The sequence below is a fragment of the Pseudorca crassidens genome, chromosome 13 (genome assembly GCF_039906515.1).
Source record: "Pseudorca crassidens isolate mPseCra1 chromosome 13, mPseCra1.hap1, whole genome shotgun sequence".
NCBI lineage: Eukaryota > Metazoa > Chordata > Mammalia > Artiodactyla > Delphinidae > Pseudorca > Pseudorca crassidens.
The window spans coordinates 20,254,768-20,276,625 of NC_090308.1; the positions used below are offsets into that span (position 1 = coordinate 20,254,768).

Genomic DNA, 21,858 nt, shown 5'->3' on the forward strand with positions numbered 1-21,858 from the left:
AAATGAGCCAAAAATACTGAACCACAAAAAAAACCCTCCTCTTCAAAATTAATGGTTTGTTCTAATGAGATCTCACTGTAAAACTGCAGCTTAAACTTAGAGAAAACCACTTCCTTCCACTACCACCACACACACACACACACACACACACACACACACAGAGCTCTTGCCATCTTTATTCTCCTGGTCATGAACTGGAATTGCCCATTGACTCCTGTGTCAAAGAGCTCCCCTCCAAGTTCAGTGATCACCACACTTGCTGGTCTTTCTGGATCTCTTCACACTGATCTGTATAGTCTACCAGCTTCTACCACATGTTCTCTGATTTTGATTTTTAAAACATAATTTTCATAAATTTTGTCTCATACATATTCATAAATTTAATCTCATATATATTCTCTTGGGATCTAAATCCAAATATATATATATATATGTAAAATCTTCAAATCCAAATATATAATATATACATATACACACACATATATATATCCCCAAATCTAAATCTCCTATTACTAACCTCATTTTACTCACTGAAAAATATTATTGAGTGCCTTCTCTGTGCCAGGCACTGTACGAGAAGTATACCCTGGGATACATCAGTGGAGGAAAAAAACCCACTAAAGACCAAGGTAAAAGGCACTGGGGGGGGGGGCGGTAGGGAAGAGGGTGCGATTGGTTCATTCTTCATCCAGACCTTTTCTATTAGAAAACCAGGTGATTTGGAAACTTCACTACTTCACTTCTCCATCTTCCTCACAGGTGAAATGTTAAAATTCTGACTATCCCATCTGACGTGGACTTTGACCACTTTCTCCTACATCCTCACATTTATCCTTTCCTCTGGAACTCTCCATCCAGTTGACCTCTACCAAGAAGCCTTTGTGCAAGGCCAAAGGAGATAAATGTGTTCCACAGCACATTACAAGTATGTCTTTGGTTGGGATTTACACATGCCAACTTAAGTACGAAATAAACTTAAGTTTATTTATAAATGGGGCCAGAAAGAATGCAAAATACTCAAATAATAGTTAGTTACTGATAGTTACTATTTTACTCTGTAATAAACTTAAACTCCTAAACACCTTTAGATTTACCTCAAAAGTTCTGAGTTTGGGGGTAATTTCTTCAAGCAAATGCAGATCTTTGGAAACCTTGACCTTTAGTCTGTTCCACTTTCCTTGAACATCATCAAATTCTTGCTTATACAGTTCTTCTACATCTGGAGAAACATTTTTCTCCAAAGCCTTTGTTTCTTCTGCAAGTTTATGCAGTACAGGTTTTTGATTCTCTAGGATTTCATCAACGGCCTGGAAAACAGTTTTCAAGATTAAAAATACACACAATAATTTGTCTGTGCAGATGTAATAATACTGGCTATAAACAGTCAAAGTCACTTTTTTAAAAGAATTTGATCAAAAAAGGATTGTGAAAAACTCATGAAAAAAGAATAAGTGTAATCAAAAAAGTCACAGCTACATGAGTTGTGTGTCGTTTAGACACAATGTATCCTCTGCACTAAAAACCAGCAGAACAACAGGCCCAGTGAGGGCCCAAGTGTGCTGGGCTCCATGGTGGATCTGTTGCATCTGACGAAATAGTGCAGAGGCACATATCTTAAATGACCAGGGAAGCATTTTCATTCAATACAGTAAAAGAACAACACAATCGATTGTCTTCATTTCATTAAGGATACTTTATATGGTTGAGAATTTTAAGCTAGTCACAACAGAAGGAGAAAAGATGCTTTTATTCTATTAAAAATATTTAATAACTATCTTTTAGCTGCGGTCCTACATTAGTGATTAACCTTCAAATTATAAGAAATATAAGAAATGTTTGACTAATTTTGACCAAAACTGATATATTTTTTAAATAGCTGAAAAAATATTTCAAAATATGTGATACGAGAGATTAGAAATGAGCCTAAACTTCTTAGGTCTACAGGTCTTAGGACCTATAATATATATTACCTTTTCTTCCTGCAGGGCCTTCTCCACCTTTACAAGATCATTCAAGACATTCAAAGACATCTGGGCCTTATTTTCGGAATCATTTAGCAGATCTGTCAGCGTTTTCAATGTTTCCAAATACACACGTCCAGGTCGGCTCTTCAGTTCTGTTTATCGAAAAATACTTACTTTGAGAAAATAATGGCAGGAAACTAATATTGTTATACATACTGTTAATCTTCCTATTTAATAAGTGAATTCTAATACATAAGAAGTTAAACTCTGTAATTAAGATTAAAAAGGGTCTCTGTTAGAGACACAATAAATCACTGCATTGGCATTTCTGAGAGTCATATACTGACTTCATTCCTGCGGATGTTGATGTTTGAAATATTAAGTAACCCACCATCATTTTTCTTCATTTCATCATGATGAAATGACTCTCTGCAGATGGTACTACAATGTTCCTTTTGTCTCATATAATCTCCTTTTCCCCAGCAGCTACACAAAGAATAAAAGGAGACAAAGATCCCCTCAACCAGTCTTCCTCTAAGTTCAGGCGTGTAGACAAACTGCTACCCACAGAGGGGTGGACGTTACGCTGAACACCACAGCCAGGTCGCACAGGTACCCTGAGAAATAACGGCTGCACAAGGCAGCTGGAGTGATGTCTACTTCAGCCACTGATGTCAAATTTACAGACAAGCAACACTTGTGTGGAGAGGAAGCCAACTCATTTGAAGCACAAAGAGGTGAAACCAAGTAGCAGCAAAAGTCACAACAGCCAAAGGGTGGAAACAACCCAAATGCCCATCTACAAATGAATGGACAAACAAAATATGGTGTATACATACAATGGAATACTACTCAGCCTTAAAAAGGAAGGAAATTCTGACACATGCAACCCACACAAAAGAACTTTGAGGATAAGTGAAAAAAGCCAGTCACAAAAAAACAAAAAATTTTATGATCCCACTTAGGTGAGGTATACAGACTAGTCAAACTCATAGAAACAGAAAGTAGAATGGTGGTTGCCAGGGGCTGGAGGGAGGAAGGAATGAAGAGCTGCTGTTTAACGGGTACAGAGTTTCGGTTTTACAAGACAAAAAAGTTCTGGGGATGGGTTGTACAACGATATGAATATATTTTCCACTACTGAACTCTACACTTTAAAATGGTTAAAATGGTAAATTTTATGTTATGTATATTTTACCACAATTAAAAACAAAAATAAATAAATTTACCAATTGTTTTAAAGTTAAGAAACTGAACATTTAAACTGCTTTGTCAAAAATGAAAGCATGTTTTGTAACAGCAAATTGAAAAGGAGGTACTCTCAAACGCTTCACAGTCTAAGTTAACTGAATTCAATAAACAAAGAGTATGGTGGCCAAATGCCTTTCCAGAAGAAAGGAAACATGATACATTTGCTTACCATGCACATACAGAGTCTTACAAGTCATTACATAACCTACGATTGCTGCAAGGAAGGGTATGGTTAAGTGTGTAGCTGTTTAGCATGTACTCCCCATAATGTTACATAATACAGCACAATTCCTGACTTAAAAGCCAAGGAGAAAAAAATATAATATATGAGGGATGAGCTTTCAAAACCTTGAACAGTTAACTTTCCCAAACCAGGCTTATTTCAAAAGTAAAAACTCTTGAAAATTTTTCAGACTTTGAAAGAGGAACACGATTTCTTTGAAAAGAGGAGATGGCATTGCTAAAACTTTAACCATTTTGAGCAAACAGAAGCAAGTGATCATTCTTTTTAGGCCTGCTAGTAATGATTATCAGCTGGCCTCCTTCAGTGAAAAGGAGAAACAACATCCCTAAAAAAACTCTTTAAAAATCATCATGTTCTATTAACCCAATTTTAACAGCACATGAAAGCTGTCTGCATTTTTACAAACAAGGGTGAATCTAGGAAATAGTCTGAGCGTACTTTAAGAACTGGAACAGGACCAGGCACAGAGGAAAACAGAGTGAGGCTGGTGCAAAACAAGCAAGTGTACTAAAGGTCTAAATATTGGGAGTAATTTTTAAGCTAAGGCAAACTGAGAAAGGAGATGGTGGACTTGTCTAATAAAAAAACGCAACAGAATGGGTCTACCGTTCTCGAGCTGTTGGTGACGCTCCTCTAAATCCTGTTGCACAGCTTGGTAACGGCCCACAAAGCTCTCAAAATCCCGCTGAACAAAATCCGGGGCAGAAGGCTGAGACTTCAGGGCTGAGCAGCTTGCACGCAGCATTTCAATTTTGGGGTGGTGGCTACGGAGGTCTGTTAATTCTTGCTATGAAGAGAAAATATGACCACATGATTCGCTGAAGATGAACATCCTCACAGAAAGTTAATCAGAGCAGAATTAACCTAAAGTTCATGATACAAGGAGCATCTTCTTTAAATACAGGACTGGACATAGAAATCTGTCATGTTCTGGATGGTTGTGTCTTTACCTGACAGGAATCCTTCAAGCTTGGCAAGGACTGCTGGGGAGATTCTGAAAAGGGCGTGTGTTTTACCCACTCCTCTTTTGTCTTTATCGTCTTTTCAAGCTCATCAAGGTGCTTAAAAAAAGCATTTATATCTTCCTGTAGCCGAATCTTTCTTGCTAGATCTTCCAAATGCTGGGATATATTCTTCCATTCTGATAATATCTTCTCCAGAACGTTTTTTATTTCTTCAGTAGGAAGACCTTCTACGCAGACATGAAAAATAAGCAGACACTTCATAAATTATTACAAAACTTGTTTTGGATTTATTACAAACATTCTAACCTATTCAAAATAATGAGGCAACGTCATACATAGTGATCACTCCCTTAAGTCCCTTTTAACACAACAACATTGTAATGATGCACTTAAAAATAACTATGTTTAATTCCTTGATAAAAACGGGAGAGGGGGAGCTTAAAATAGCAGGTCAGGAGGGGGATGGCCAACACAAAAAGCACATCAGTCGAGTGTCAGCCACGGCCTTTTCTACAGAACGTGTGTCTCCATACTTGGCAACCTACTGTTCTACTAGTTTCCAGTCTGAGCACGAGAAATAAAATGAACTGTCTGGACTTGTCTGGGGCTCTGACGTCAGAAGGTAGACCCTCTGTCATCAAGAAAAACAGCTTGGCTAGAAAAAGGAGGAGGCAGCTTGAGACCTGTGATCAAACCACAGGTCATAGGAATTGCAAAACGAATGGCTGGAACTCCTAGTGCTGGGAGCAATCTGGTGAGTGCAGGAATACTACACCAGTAGCTAGGCCCAAGAAGAATCAGCAAGCCTACTGGGAATGCTACACACAGACCAGTAAATGCCAAAAGATCAATGCAGTGCTAAGATTACCTACTTTAGAAACACACCAGGAAACAAAATGCCATTATGTTTATTACTGTCATCTCATAATTTTGTCTCATATTTTTGAGAGGCAGAGAATGTTCACAGAAATAAGTTACATATAATAATAGGTTTTATCATAGTCCTTCTCTTAATATAAAATACCATTGAATCATTGAAAATTACTATGAAAAGGTATGGGAAATCTACAAAGGAATCGATGTCCTGAGGAAAGCATGCACGTTGAAAAAATGGGTTTAACATCTTTATTATTAGAGCAGAAGCAATAAAACTTTGTAAATATATGTAATCAAAATCCAGGGTAACGAGAGCTCTAAAGGGAAAAAAAAGGCATGTAAAACAAAAGGTCACTTAGGATCCACAGATGATGCAAATTTTGAAAATTTCTGTAACACACTGTATCCACTGAAAATTAGAAATGCAAACGTGACATTACATAATCTGAATATATCACCCATGTCAATTGCTGAAGTAAACTGTCCACCATCACACAAGTAATAGAATATTACACCTAGGCAAAACATTCACACCACAGTCCAAGTTCAATTATCCCTGTTAATGGAGATCATAAACTAACTAAATTACCACTTTCCTTTTTTTTTTTAATTAACTAATTTATTTATTTATTTATTTTTGGCTGCGTTGGGTCTTTGTTGCTGCGCATGGGCTTTCTCTAGTTGTGGCGGGCGGGGGCTACTCTTCGTTGCAGTGCGCAGGTTTCTCATTGCGGTGGCTTCTCTTGTTGCACAGCACGGGCTCTAGACGCGTGAGCTTCAGTAGTTGTGGCACGTAGGCTCAGTAGTTGTGGTGCACGGGCTCTAGAGCACAGGCTCAGTAGTTGCGGCGCCTGGGCTTAGTTGCTCCGCAGCATGGGGGATCTTCCCGGACCAGGGCTCGAACCCGTGTCCCCTGCATTGGCAGGCAGATTCTTAAGCACTGCACCACCAGGGAAGTCCTAAATTACCACTTTTCTGACAATCTGAGCAATGGAGATCTAGGCTGTGCGCCTGCCAGGTCATTTCTATTTTAAGTGGGCAAAGGAATAGTGTCAGCCACTTCATTTACATGGCAGGACAATTTATGATTAACAAGAAAGAAAATTAAGCTGGCAAATAAAATTTTGAGATGGAAAATTATCACCACTAATCCAGAAAATCGGTAAGAGGTACTCATTTTAGGTACTAGGGAAGCTGAAGAAACTTCTTCCATAGTTTTTTTTAATTCACTGACAATATTTCAGTATCCATTTACCCTTTCAAACCAATTCTCAAAATTTAAATCTCCCTCCTCTAAGCTTGATATAGTTTGGACCAGTGGCAAGTAATAAATAAAGCACAATTTACATCTTCAAAAAGGAAAACTGTATATTGTCTTTTAAAATAATTGTTTTATTCCCAGAGATCCAAAGTTGTAGCTGTTTCTACAGGACATCCAACTCTTAGATGACTAATCAAAAGCCAAAATCAATATCCCATCCTTTTATTAATTTTCTAGAAGGGATAACGTATAACATATTCCTGTCACTCTCACTTGACTTTAGCTTTTCAATCTATCACTATTAAAATCAAGGGAAATGTTTACAAAACATAGGATCATCATCAAATTCCATAGGCTTATATGTTGATATACTGGGAATTCTTTTTGGAGGGAGGTGGTAAAAGAAAATTTTACTTCGGCAGCATTGGGGAAATGTAGTTACCTTAAGGTAAATTCATTGAGATTATTTGAATTTTTTTTTTTTTTTTTTGCGGTACGCGGGCCTCTCACTGTTGTGGCCTCTCCCCTTGCAGAGCACAGGCTCCGGACGTGCAGGCTCAGCGGCCATGGCTAACAGGCCCAGCCGCTCCGCGGCATGTGGGATCTTCCCGGACCGGGGCACGAACCCGTGTCCCCTGAATCGGCAGGCGGACTCTCAACCACTGCGCCACCAGGAAAGCCCGATAAGGTGTTATTTATATTTGAAATTTTTACCTGCATTAAAGAACTTTTTTTCCCCCACAGACCCAGTGGCTCAGGGGAATGTAAAGATTAATATTTTTGCCAAGCAGTTTTACATATGATTCTTTTTCTCACCTTGCTTTGAAAGGCTTTTCTTATAAACCCTATTCCTTACTCCAACAATAAGTGCTTTGGAGGTCTGCTGAAACTCTCCTTGACAAAAGCCACAGACACCCACGGCAGAATTAGGAATATTAGTTTGACGAGAATCTTCTAAAATGTAGCTTTTAATCTCTATATTTTTTGACTTTTTATTATAGAAAATGGAAATATATACAAATAAATAGAACAGTAGAATGAACGTCCTGTACCAATTACCCAGCTTCAGTAATTAATGACATTCTACCATTCTTGAATTATCTATATACCCTACTCACTCCTCACCCATTTAATCATTATTATTATTTTCACATTTCTTAAAGTAAAATTTACTTACATTGAAATACATGAACTGTGCTGTTCTGAGAAACCTACACACACTTATCAATACATAGAATATTTCCACCTCTCCAGAAAGTTTCCTAGAGTCCCTAATGGATCAATCACCCTCCTCCAACCCAGAAAACCACATTTTAAAAAAAGCTTGGATTATTTTTCCCTCTGCCTTTTGAAAAATATGTTGATTTATTTTGTGTATATACTGAGGTCACACACACATACATACACAAAAGTATGTATATGCCCAGTATATGTTCATTTATTTAGAAATTATGGAAATGTACCACTGTCATAGATCAATGTACCACTGTCATAGATCTTTTGTACAGCTTAATTTCTTCCTTCCCTCCTCCCTCTCTCCCTCCCACCCTTTCTTCCCTTCCTCCTTCTTTCCTTCCAAACAGAATAGTATTTTCATTCCAACTCCATCCTAGCTAGGTGTCTTACTACTGGGTGTGGACACCCCATTTGGAGATTACTCTTTCAAGTATTTATTTGAAAGGACCTAGAGACAGAGCGAGAATATGATTTCCCTTGAGATACTTCAATAATTACAATAAATTGTGTGTTAAATTTATGTTAGTTACAATCATAGATTCTTCACTTCTACATTGACACTGTAGCTTGGAAACCAGACTTTATCTGGGTGATGTGGGGTAATTTCATGAGTCTATGAACTGAATTAAATTCATGTCTGTGTCAGCTTTTAGTGGGTGTGGCAGAATCAGAGTGCAGAGATTCATTTATTTAAAAAAATCTGTTATTAAAAATTTTTAGGATAGGGTGGGAAGCTTAGAATTGGGGACACTGGTCTGAATAGGGTCTGTATGTTCAGTTTAATTTTCTCATTTTTGGGGAGTGTCTGCCTTTTGTTAATGAGAGTAAAAGTGGTTTTTAACATTTCCCACTGTCATTCCACTTTATCCATTATTCTAATTTTACAGTACTGTATTTTACTTCTCTACATGTGGTTAGCAGTAATCCTACTGCTGCTTTAAAACCAGAAATGTTGAACCGAAATGAAAGCACAACTGGGTGATTCTCCCGGCCTTTCCTTCTTTTCAATACATTTGAAATAAATCCTAGGCCATGGATAATTAATGTAGAAGAAGTTTCTTTACAGAGTGTAATTTGCCCAGAGTCTGCTTATGTAAGGATGCAGATATATGATTCAGTTCAGTTAGAAAAGCAGATCAAATTCTTCAGTAAAACAGATGTTTGAATAATTACATCACTGGTTTTCTCAAACTAGTTTCATCAAAAAATTCCAGCACGGTGAAGTCTGGTAGGACCTTTCTACCTAATGCATGAGAATTAAGTTCTGTGAGTTCTCTTGTAGCACAGAAATGTTTATAAAAAATGAAATTATCTGTTTTCATTTGACTTTCACGACTGCTGTACCAAACCTGGTTTCCTTGGTTTAGCTTATTTTGTTCCTAAAGATCATCAACTACTATAACAGAGTAATGGGTCACTTGGATGATGTAGCTTTAAGAATTGACTCCCACATGTCTGGCAAAGTATTGATATAAAAAAAAAAAAAAAAAAATCAAGGTTCTCACCTTTTCCCATTTGCTCCAAAAGGATTTGTCCGGTTTGGTTTAATTCATCGAGTCTGGAACTTCTTTCCATCTGTTCCTTTTCTAATCCCTGAAAATAAAGTCCCAATATAAGAATAGTACAGACTTTCTTCTCAATATAGTATTAATGCTTACTGAAGTTTTTACATTTAATGTCCCTCCCACACTCTCTTAGGTGGGAGTTACAAAGTTTACCTAAGAAAATACCAAGATAAAGCTATGCCATTTCAAGCTACCCTCCAGAACGCTAGAGATGATTAAATTTCAAAAGGTAAATTCAAACAAACAATATAAAATTTTGGTTTCCTTAAAAATGCTCTACATCAAAACAAAAATCTTTAAAAGTCTTTACTGAATTTGTTACAATACCACCCCTGTTTTATGTTTCGGTTTTTTGGCCGCAAGGCATGTGGGATCTTAGCTCCTCGACCAGGGATCGAACCCACACCTTCTGCATTGGAAGGCGAAGTCCTAACCACTGGACTGCCAGGGAAGTCCCTGGTTTCTTTTATAAGAAGAAAAACTTTTACACTACATACATGAGTTCCTATCAGGAGGAGGTAATTAAAATTAGTATTTTAGATCCAGAATATTTATTCACATACATGGCCTCACTATACTCCACACCATAAAAATAACAGTTTGACTGAAATGAACTGAATGAACTATGAAGACAGAGATCACCAAACAAAAATAAATTAATTAATACGAAAGACAGAAATAATTTGAGCCCAATATCATTTGTTGGTGTTACACTAAGCATAGGGTATAACACAAACTTCAACTACCAGCATAATTCATACATAAATTTTTAACAATAACAATATGCTTTAGGACCCAAAGCAAAGTATTTTATCCTTTATATTCAAAGAATCGCTCTTAATTTTAATATTTATGTCTCTAAGATTTTATATTCTCAATGTCCCTATATCTGAGAGACAGGGGAAGACAAGATCTTCCAGAATTAGTTAGAAAGGGCTGAGCAAAACCATGGACACACATACACACATATGTGTTGTATACACAGTCACTATTTGAAATTTCTGCATTTGATAATTATCTAGCCACTCAAATAGTGTCCAAAATAGCACAATCAAAGCATCCAGGCAACCCACATTACTTCAACCAGACAACCTAGAGAAGAATCCCACTTCTAGGGTCTACGAATGTAAGCACTATCAAATAAATTTAACTCTCCTATTTTGATCCACACAAACCCTAATGTGACCAAGTAAAACAACCATTTTTATAGTCAAAGATCAAGAAAGAACAAGAGATTCTACGAAACACCACTAATCTTTGTTAAACTATCAATGTAAAAAGTCACTGTCAAACTGGAGAAAAATTATTACCTGCTTTTTGCAATTAATACAAACTGATTTTTGGCTACTTTTTTTATGATGGTGGTCAATTAGACTACGGATTCTCCACCCAGGTATTGCATCAGTTGGAACAAGTTATTCTTTCACTAAAATAAAATTAAGTTGATACTTCCCAAATTTGCAAGAAAAATTAGCGATTAAAGCAATGGTTAAATTTTCTTTATTGTACATTTTTCTCAGATCTTTGGCATCTACTACTTCTTGTCTAAAACAACAAAATAAACGAACTTATAAATAAAGGTAAAACACAGGAACTGCCAATCATGCCTTACATAAACATACACAATTGTTACTTTTATCCCCTCAAATATTATAGTAACAATTTCTGGAAGTAAAATTGTTCCTAGATCACAGGATGGAATTTAATTTATCAGTGTTTTGTGGGACTTGTTCCATAAAGATCACTGTAGCTTCCAAATTCTCTGCCACTTTACTGCCTTTGAGAATTGGGTTGTTGAATGATCATTAATATCATCTACCAGTCTTTCAGAAGGATATGAAATGATAGAACATAGTCCTCATGCCTGGCTCTCTTGATCCCCTGGGCAGGGGGCTCTGATGACAGTGCTTCCACATTCCCCCTGTCCAGAGTCATCATGGTCTCCTTCCATAAGCCAAGAACTTTATAGAGTGCTGAAAATACAGGTTTCAAGGGAAAATCGTCCACACTTTCTAAGCAGTGGCAGCAGGCATATAAACAAATAATGACATAAATGCAATAAGGGCTTTCACAGAGGTATGGCCAAAGCAATATGGAATCTGCCTAATGAGGCTAAAGGAGGCTTTCTGAAGTAGGAGGCATTTCAGCCACACAGCAAAGGCTTAATAAAGGGCTATTCGGAGCCCGGAAAGCCACACATGGGGAAGGCAGGATATTGAGAAAAGCGTAGGAGTCAGGAGGGCTGGAGCTCTGACGAGTGAATGAGAGGTGCTGAGTTTCTGCTTAGAGGTAGGGAAGAGAGCTGTCTGGAAGTGCCTTGTAAGGGCACTGTGGCCTTTACATTTTATCCCCACAGCAATGGCAAGTCATTAATTAATTGCAAGCGCTGGAGCTGTATAATCAAATTTATATCTTAGAACTCATCAAGACTGAGATGATATTATTAGTAACAATAACATTAAATAATAACAGTAATTTCATAAATGTGTGTTTTAATGAGAATTATTTTAATTGTTCACCGTTAAATAAAATGTTGGCTGATGGTTTGAACTGGACATCTTAAAGCTATGTTAAGAAGATGTACTACTATTGAGATGATTATCTTTTAAAATTTATTTGATTTGAATTTAAACCTACTAATGCTGTATATTAATAGATTTTCTAATTTTAGATTATTTGTGGATTCCTATAAAAAAACATACTGTTTGGTTATAGGTAAACGATTGCCTTTTCCTATATTATTGAGTTCTAGTTGCTAGCATTTTAAGTTTAAAACAATATCCTTTTTAAATGACATGTAAAAAGGGAAGGTAAACAGTGGCAAATGCTGCAAAGAAAGGAAGTCTGATGAGAATAGAAATCTATCCTTTGGATTTTGAAAGCAGTCGTCAATGGTGACGCCTAAATAAGAACAGTTACAGTGGAATGATAAGGCAAACATCAGTCTCAGCTTCTCACCCAAACATTCAAAGTCGGCCAGGGTCTGGTCCTAAACCACCTCTCCAGCCTTAACTCTCTACTGCTTTTACACATACGCCTAGCACAAAGCAAAACGAATTATTTGTTCCAAGAATCACAACACGCTTGCCCCCCTCTGAGCCTCTGCTCATGGGCGCCACCTGCCTGGTGTGCCCTTCTGACCAGCTCCAAGCCCCCTCCTTCAGTGTCACTTTGCCTTCTGGACTTCACCAGTGTATAGAGACAGCTGCAAGCCTGGCCTCCTCTCAATTCCCTCAGTACCTACCACTTTCTAACTCACATCACTGATATCTACACATACGTCTTATTTTTAAACATTCTCCAAACTCTTTATAAACGCCATTGCTGATGTAGATGGTGATACGGACTTGCTCTAGGTGCCTAAATAATTCATGCAAGGATGTACAGAGACTTAATGAACCCCAAAGACATAAATCACTGCAATCTCCTGTTGCAATTTACAGTAACACACATGCGGTACAAAGTAGCAGAGCTACAATCCCATACATTTTATAGTGTTTATTTGTTTTAAATACGTCTCTCCTCTAAAAAGAATGTTTATAGAAGAAATCTTGGGATTTGAAACAGTTTCTTGCATTCGGAAGGCAAAACATTTTCAGCATACACACATGTACTATTAGGTACCAGATTAAGATAGATCTAATGAAGCTAAAATTAGTAATGACAACTGGATCACCTTAGCAAGTGTCCCTTCCTGCACATCTCAATTAACCGGTTAAGGAAGGAGGAAAAAAAACTTCTCCTCGACGGACGACGGGAAGATGGCGGAAGAGTAAGACGCGGAGATCACCTTCCTCCCCACAGATACACCAGAAATACATCTACACGTGTAACAACTCCTACAGAACACCGACTGAACGCTGGCAGAAGACCTCACACCACCCAAAAGGCAAGAAACCCCCCACGTACCTGGGTAGGGCAAAAGAAAAATAGAAAGAACAGCGACAAAAGGATAGGGACGGTACCTGCACCAGTGGGAGGGAGCTGTGAAGGAGGAAAGGCTTCCACACACTGGGAAGCCCCTTCGCGGGCGGAGACTGCGGGTGGCGGAGGGGGGGAGCTTCGGAGCCGCGGAGGAGAGCGCAGCAACAGGCGTGCGGAAGGCAAAGCAGAGAGATTCCAGCACAGAGGATCAGTGCCGACCGGCACTCACCAGCCCAAGAGGCTTGTCTGCTAACCCGCTGGGGCGGGCGGGGCTGGGAGCTGAGGCTCGGGCTTCGGTTGGAGCGCAAGGAGAGGACTGGGGTTGGCGGCGTGAACACAGCCTGCAGGGGGTTAGTGCACCACGGCTGGCCGGAAGGGAATCCGGGGAAAAGTCTGGACCCGCCGAAAAGGCAAGAGGCTTTTTCTTCCCTCTTTTTTTCCTGGTGCGCAAGGAGAGGGGATTAAGAGCGCCGCTTAAAGGAGCTCCAGAGACGGGCGCGAACCGCGGCTAAAAGCGCGGACCCCAGAGACGGGCATGAGACGCTAAGGCTGCTGCTGCCGCCACCAAGAAGCCTGTGTGCGAGCACAGGTCACTATCCACACCGCCCCTCCTCGTAGGCTGTGCAGCCCGCCACTGCCAGGGTCCCGGGATCTAGGGACAACTTCCCCGGGAGAACGCACGGCGCGCCTCAGGCTGGTGCAACGTCACGCTGGCCTCTGCCGCCGCAGGCCCGCCCCGCATCCGTGCCCCTCCCTCCCCCCCCCCCCCCCGCCCCGGCCTGAGTGAGCCACAGCCCCCGAAGCAGCGATTCCTTTAACCCCGTCCTGTCTGAGCGAAGAACAGACGCCTTTGGCAGAGGCGGGGCCAAATCCAAAGCTGAGCCCGGGGAGCTGTGAGAACAAAGAAGAGAAAGGGAAATCCCTCCCAGCAGCCTCAGAAGCAGCGGATTAAAGCTCTACAATCAACTTGATGTACCTGTATTTGTGGAATACATGAAAAGACAACGAATTATCCCAAACTGAGGAAGTAGACTTTGGAGAGCAAGGTTTATGATTTTATTCCCCTTTTCCTCTTTTTGTGAGTGTGTATGTGTATGCTTCTGTGTGAGATTTTGTCCGTATAGCTTTGCTTCCACCATTTGTCCTAGGGTTCTATCCGTCCGTTTTTTTGGTTGGTTTTTTCTTTTTAAAAAAAATTTTTTTTCTTAATAATTATTTTTTATTTTAATAACTATTTTATTTTATCTTACTTTATTTTATCTTCTTTCCTTCCTTCCCTCCTTCCTTCCTTCCTCCCTCCCTCCCTCCCACCCTCCCTCCGTTCGTTCTTTCTTTCTTTCTTTCTTTCTTTCTTTCCTACTTCTTCTCCCTTTTATTCTGAGCCGTGTGGATGAAAGGCTCTTGGTGCTACAGCCAGGAGTCAATGCTGTGCCTCTGAGGTGGGAGAGCCAACTTCAGGACACTGGTCCACAAGAGACCTCCCAGCTCCACATAATATCAAACAGCAAAAATCTCCTACGGATCTCCATCTCAACACCAGCACCCAGCTTCACTCAACGACCAGCAAGCTACACGGCTGGACATCCTATGCCAAACAACTAGCAATACAGGAACACAACCCCACCCATTAGCAGAGAGGCTACCTAAAATCATAATAAGTCCACAGATACCCAAAAACACACCACCAGACGTGGACCTACCCACCAGAAAGACAAGATCCACCCTCATCCACCAGAACACAGGCACTAGTTGCCTCCACCAGGAAGCCTACACAACCCACTGAAACAACTTCAGCCACTGGGGACAGACACCAAAAACAATGGGAACTACGAACCTGCAGCCTGCAAAAAGGAGACCCCAAACACAGTAAGATAAGCAAAATGAGAAGACAGAAAAACACACAGCAGATGAAGGAGCAAGATAAAAACCCACCAGACCTAACAAATGAAGAGGAAATAGGCAGTCTACCTGAAAAAGAATTCAGAATAATGAGAGTAAAGATGATCCAAAATCTTGGAAATAGAACAGACAAAATGCAAGAAACATTTAACAAGGACCTAGAAGAACTAAAGATGAAACAAGCAACGATGAACAACACAATAAATGAAATTAAAAATACTCCAGATGGGATCAATGGCAGAATAACTGAGGGAGAAGAACGGATAACTGACCTGGAAGATAAAATAGTGGAAATAACTACTGCAGAGCAGAGTAAAGAAAAAAGAATGAAAAGAACTGAGGACAGTCTCAGAGACCTCCGGGACAACATTAAATGCACCAACATTCGAATTATACGGGTTCCAGAAGAGGAAGAGAAAAAGAAAGGGACTGAGAAAATATTTGAAGAGATTATAGTTGAAAACTTCCCTAATATGGGAAAGGAGATAGTCAATCAAGTCCAGGAAGCACAGAGAGTCCCATATAGGATAAATCCAAGGAGAAATACGCCAAAACACATATTAATCAAACTGTCAAAAATGAAATACAAAGAAAACATATTAAAAGCAGCAAGGGAAAAACAACAAATAACACACAAGGGAATCCCCATTAGGTTAACAGCTGATCTTTCAGCACAAACTCTGCAAGCCAGAAGGGACTGGCAAGACATATTTAAAGTGATGAAGGAGAAAAACCTGCAACCAAGATTACTCTACCCAGCAAGAATCTCATTCAGATTTGACGGAGAAATTAAAACCTTTACAGACAAGCAAAAGCTGAGACAGTTCAGCACCACCAAACCAGCTTTACATCAATGCTAAAGGAACTTCTCTAGGCAAGAAACACAAGAGAAGGAAAGGCCTACAATAACGAACCCAAAACAATTAAGAAAAAGGGAATAGGAACATACATATCGATAATTACCTTAAATGTAAATGGACTAAGTGCTCCCACCAAAAGACACAGATTGGCTGAATGGATACAAAAAAAAGACCCATATATACGCTGTCTACAAGAGACCCACTTCAGACCTAGAGACACATACAGACTGAAAGTGAGGGGATGGAAAAGGATATTCCATGCAAATGGAAACCAAAAGAAAGCTGGAGTAGCAATTCTCATATCAGACAAAATAGACTTTAAAATAAAGACTATTAGAAGAGACAAAGAAGGACACTACATAATGATCAAGGGATCGATCCAAGAAGAAGATATAACAATTGTAAATATTTATGCACCCAACATAGGAGCACCTCAATACATAAGGCAAATACTAACAGCCATAAAAGGGGAAATCGACAGTAACACAATCATAGTAGGGGACTTTAACACCCCACTTTCACCAATGGACAGATCATACAAAATGAAAATAAATAAGGAAACACAAGCTTTAAATGATACATTAAACAAGATGGACTTAATTGATATTTAGGACATTCCATCCAAAAACAACAGAATACACATTTTTCTCAAGTGCTGATGGAACATTCTCCAGGATGGATCATGTCTTGGGTCACAAATCAAGCCTTGGTAAATTTAAGAAAATTGAAATTGTATCAAGTATCTTTTCCGACCACAACGCTATGAGACTAGATATCAATTACAGGAAAAGAGCTGTAAAAAATACAAACACATGGAGGCTAAACAATACACTGCTTAATAACGAAGTGATCACTGAAGAAATAAAAGAGGAAATTAAAAAATACCTAGAAACAAATGACAATGGAGACACGATGACCCAAAACCAATGGGATGCAGAAAAAGCAGTCCTAAGAGGGAAGTTTATAGCAATACAATCCTACCTTAAGAAACAGGAAACATCTCGAATAAACAACCTAACCTTGCACCTAAAGCAATTAGAGAAAGAACAAAAAAACCCCGAAGTTAGCAGAAGGAAAGAAATCATAAAAATCAGATCAGAAATAAATGAAAAAGAAATGAAGGAAATGATAGCAAAGATCAATAAAACTAAAACCTGGTTCTTTGAGAAGATAAACAAAATTGATAAACCATTAGCCAGACTCATCAAGAAAAAAAGGGAGAAGACTCAAATCAATAGAATTAGAAATGAAAAAGGAGAAGTAACAACTGACACTGCAGAAATACAAAAGATCATGAGAGATTACTACAAACAACTCTATGCCAATAAAATAGACAACCTGGAAGAAATGGACAAATTCTTAGAAATGGACAACGTGCCAAGACTGAATCAGGAAGAAATGGAAAATATGAACAGACCAATCACAAGCACTGAAATTGAAACTGTGATTAAAAATCTTTCAACAAACAAAAGCCCAGGACCAGATGGCTTCACGGGCGACTTCTATCAAACATTTAGAGAAGAGCTAACACCTATCCTTCTCAAACTCTTCTAAAATATAGCAGAGGGAGGAACACTCCCAAACTCATTCTATGAGGCCACCATCACCTTGATACCAAAACCAGACAAGGATGTCACAAAGAAAGAAAACTACAGGCCAATATCACTGATGAACATAGATGCAAAAATCCTCAACAAAATACTAGCAAGCAGAATCCAACAGCACATTAAAAGGATCATACAAATAATCAAGTGGGGTTTATTCCAGGAATGCAAGGATTCTTTAATATATGCAAATCAATCAATGTGATAAACCATATTAACAAATTGAAGGAGAAAAACCATATGATCATCTCAATAGATGCAGAGAAAGCTTTTGACAAAATTCAACACCCATTTATGATAAAAACCCTGCAGAAAGTAGGCACAGAGGGAACTTTCCTCAACATAATAAAGGCCATATATGACAAACCCACAGCCAACGTCGTCCTCAATGGTGAAAAACCGAAAGCATTTCCACTAAGATCCAGAACAAGACAACGTTGTCCACTCTCACCACTCTTATTCAACATAGTTTTGGAAGTTTTAGCCACAGCAATCAGAGAAGAAAAGGAAATAAAAGGAATCCAAATCGGAAAAGAAGAAGTAAAGCTGTCACTGTTTGCAGATGACATGATACTATACATAGAGAATCCTAAAGATGCTACCAGAAAACTACTAGAGCTAATCAATGAATTTAGTAAAGTAGCAGGATACAAAATTAATGCACAGAAATCTCTGGCATTCCTACACACTAATGATGAAACATCTGAAAGTGAAATCAAGAAAACACTCCCATTTACCATTGCAAAAAAAAGAATAAAATACCTAGGAATAAACCTACCTAAGGAGACAAAAGACCTGTATGCAGAAAATTATAAGACACTGATGAAAGAAATTAAAGATGATACAAACAGATGGAGAGGTATACCATGTTCTTGTATTGGAAGAATCAACATTACGAAAATGACTCTACTACCCAAAGCAATCTACAGATTCAATGCAATCCCTATCAAACAACTACTGGCATTTTTCACAGAACTAGAACAAAAAATTTCACAATTTGTATGGAAACACAAAAGACCCCGAATAGCCAAAGCAATCTTGAGAACGAAAAACGGAGCTGGAGGAATCAGGCTCCCTGACTTCAGACTATACTACAAAGCTACAGTAATCAAGACAGTATGGTACTGGCACAAAAACAGAAATATAGATCAATGCAACAGGATAGAAAGCCCAGAGATAAACCCATGCACATATGGTCACCATATCTTTGATAAAGGAGGCAGGAATGTACAATGGAGAAAGGACAGCTTCTTCAGTAAGTGGTGCTGGGAAAACTGGACAGGCACATGTAAAAGTATGAGATTAGATCACTCCCTAACACCACACACAAAAATAAGCTCAAAATGGATTAAAGACCTAAATGTAAGGCCGAAACTATCAAACTCTTAGAGGAAAACATAGGCAGAACACTCTACGACATAAATCACAGCAAGATACTTTTTGACCCACCTCCTAGAGAAATGGAAATAAGAACAAAAACAAATGGGACCTAATGAAACTTCAAAGCTTTTGGACAGCAAAGGAAACCATAAACAAGACCAAAAGACAACCCTCAGAATGAGAGAAAATATTTGCAAATGAAGCAACTGACAAAGGATTAATCTCCAAAATTTATAAGCAGTTCACACAGCTCAATAACAAAAAAACAAACAACCCAATCCAAAAATAGGCAGAAGACCTAAATAGACATTTCTCCAAAGAAGATATACAGACTGCCAACAAACACATGAAAGAATGCTCAACATCACTAATCATTAGAGAAATTCAAATCAAAACTACAATGAGATACCATCTCACACCAGTCAGAATGGTCATCATCATCAAAAAATCTAGAAACAATAAATGCTGGAGAGGGTGTGGAGAAAAGGGAACACTCTTGCACTGCTGGTGGGAATGTGAATTGGTACAGCCACTATGGAGAACAGTATGGAGGTTCCTTAAAAAACTACAAATAGAACAACCATATGACCCAGCAATCCCACTACTGGGCATATACCCTGAGAAAACCATCATTCAAAAAGAGTCATGTACCAAAATGTTCATTGCAGCTCTATTTACAATAGCCTGGAGATGGAAGCAACCTAAGTGTCCATCATCAGATGAATGGATAAAGAAGATGTGGCACATATGTACAATGGAATAATACTCAGCCATCAAAAGAAAGGAAATTGAGCTATTTGTAATGAGGTGGATGGACCTAGAGTCTGTCATATAGAGTGAAGTAAGTCAGAAAGAGAAAGACAAATACTGTATGCTAACACATATATATGGAATTTAAGAATAGAAAAATGTCATGAAGAACCTAGGGGTAAGACAGCAATATAGACACAGACCTACTAGAGAATGGACTTGAGGATATGGCGAGGGGGAAGGGTAAGCTGTGACAAAGCGAGAGAGTGGCGTGTACACATATACACTACCAAACGTAAAATAGATAGCTAGTGGGAAGCAGCCGCATAGCACAGGGAGATCAGCTCGGTGCTTTGTGACCACCTAGAGGGGTGGGATAGGGAGGGTGGGAGGGAGGGAGATGCAAGAGGGAGGAGATATGGGAACATATGTATATGTATGACTGATTCACTTTGTTATAAAGCAGAAACTAACACACCATTGTAAAGCAATTATACTCCAATAAAGATGTAAAAAAAAAAAAAAAAGATTTAAGCTACAAGGATATATTGGACAGCAGAGGGAAGTATAGCCATTATTTTATAACAACTTTAAATAGAGTATAATCTATAAAAATATTGAATCACGATGCTGTACACCTGTAACTAATAAAATATTGTATATCAACTATCCTTCAAATTAAAAAAACAAAAACAAAACTCCTCCTCCACACAGGGATCTGATGCCAGCCAGCTTGCATAGATTCAAAATGTACTACGGGCTTTCCTGGTGGCGTAGTGGTTGAGAGTCCGCCTGCCGATGCATGAGACACGGGTTAATGCGCCGGTCCAAGAAGATCCCACATGCCGCAGAGCAGCTAGGTCCATGAGCCATGGCCACTGAGCCTGCGTGTCCGGAGCCTGTGCTCCGCAACGGGAGAGGCCACAACGGTGAGAGGCCCGTGTACCGCAAAAAAAAAAACCAAAACAGAAAAATAACAAAATGTACTACAGCATTCTAAAAGGTATCTTACGGCTACATTTTGGAAGACTTTGGATCCCATCACATCTTTATGCCAACAGCAAATCCATCCTGATGAAATATTTTATTCACTGCAATATTTTTGTTTTATGTTTTACCTTCAACTTCTTTTTCATTTCTGATGTTTCTTGCATCTTCTTATACTCTTTTATCTCTGTGGCCTGAATGGCAGTCTTTGATTTCAAGATCCAGTTCAACAGCTCAGCACTTATAGCATCAAACCTGATTTGAAATTCAGATGTTACCAAATGTCAGTCATTTTCGTCTATTGTTTCACTTGGCTCAAGAAAGAGGTATGTGTTTTTAAGCACTCATCAAAAATAAAGGCAACCGAGAAATACAGTAACTATACAAAATAAGATCATACATTTACAATTAAAAGTATGAAAAACAGGAACAAAATCGTAGTGTCAATGAATAAAGAAAATAATTAAATAAAAATTTTAAACATTATAAGAAACCACTTATACTTTCGTAAATCCTTTGTAGATCATGAAAAACATATTTGGTTAGATAACAGCAGAAAAGAACAAGTACAGACATTCCTAAGTTAATGCCTTGTTTAATTCAACATGTAGTTACTGAGTCTCCTATATGCCAGGCACTGGACTGGGCTCTTAATATGAAGGTAAACCAACACAATCCCAGGAATTCACAGGATGCCTCCTAAGCCAATGGGGAGGGAATGGCTTCCTGGGGAACAACAGCATTGTGCCCGGGAGTTTTCCGCATAAAAGGAGAACAAAGAAAGGGAGGAACACACTTTGCACACTATAAGTAGTTAGGTGTGGCTGGAATAGCAAGCACTAGTCGGGGGGAACAATTGACAGTGTGGCAGGGAGCCACAGGGACCAGTGACTGGAAAGCCCTGCAGGATAGATTAAGGAGTTGGACCTTACCCAAAAGACAGCTGAGAGCCAGTGAGGGGCTTAAAGCATGGGACGGACATGATTATATTTACCCTTTTGTGTTCACTGAGGAGAAAGAATAAAGAGAGGCAAGTCCAGAGAACAGGCTGTGGTAGTATTGGAAGCCGAACCAAATGACAGTGGAAAGGAG

The 21,858-nt window shown here is 38.9% G+C and overlaps 1 protein-coding gene across 9 annotated transcripts in view; it reads right to left on the minus strand.

The window, feature by feature from the left end:
- Window positions 1–21,858, minus strand: part of UTRN (utrophin) — a 492,142-nt gene that overhangs the window by 334,356 nt on the left and 135,928 nt on the right. For all 9 annotated transcript variants that reach the window (XM_067701862.1, XM_067701864.1, XM_067701861.1 and 6 more), the window contains 6 exons: window positions 20,898–21,021; window positions 9,303–9,390; window positions 4,410–4,651; window positions 4,066–4,246; window positions 1,971–2,116; window positions 1,095–1,307 (listed from right to left, as the gene is read on the minus strand). In XM_067701862.1, the coding sequence (XP_067557963.1) occupies window positions 1,095–1,307; window positions 1,971–2,116; window positions 4,066–4,246; window positions 4,410–4,651; window positions 9,303–9,390; window positions 20,898–21,021 (994 nt within the window). The remainder of the gene's footprint in view (window positions 1–1,094; window positions 1,308–1,970; window positions 2,117–4,065; window positions 4,247–4,409; window positions 4,652–9,302; window positions 9,391–20,897; window positions 21,022–21,858) is intronic.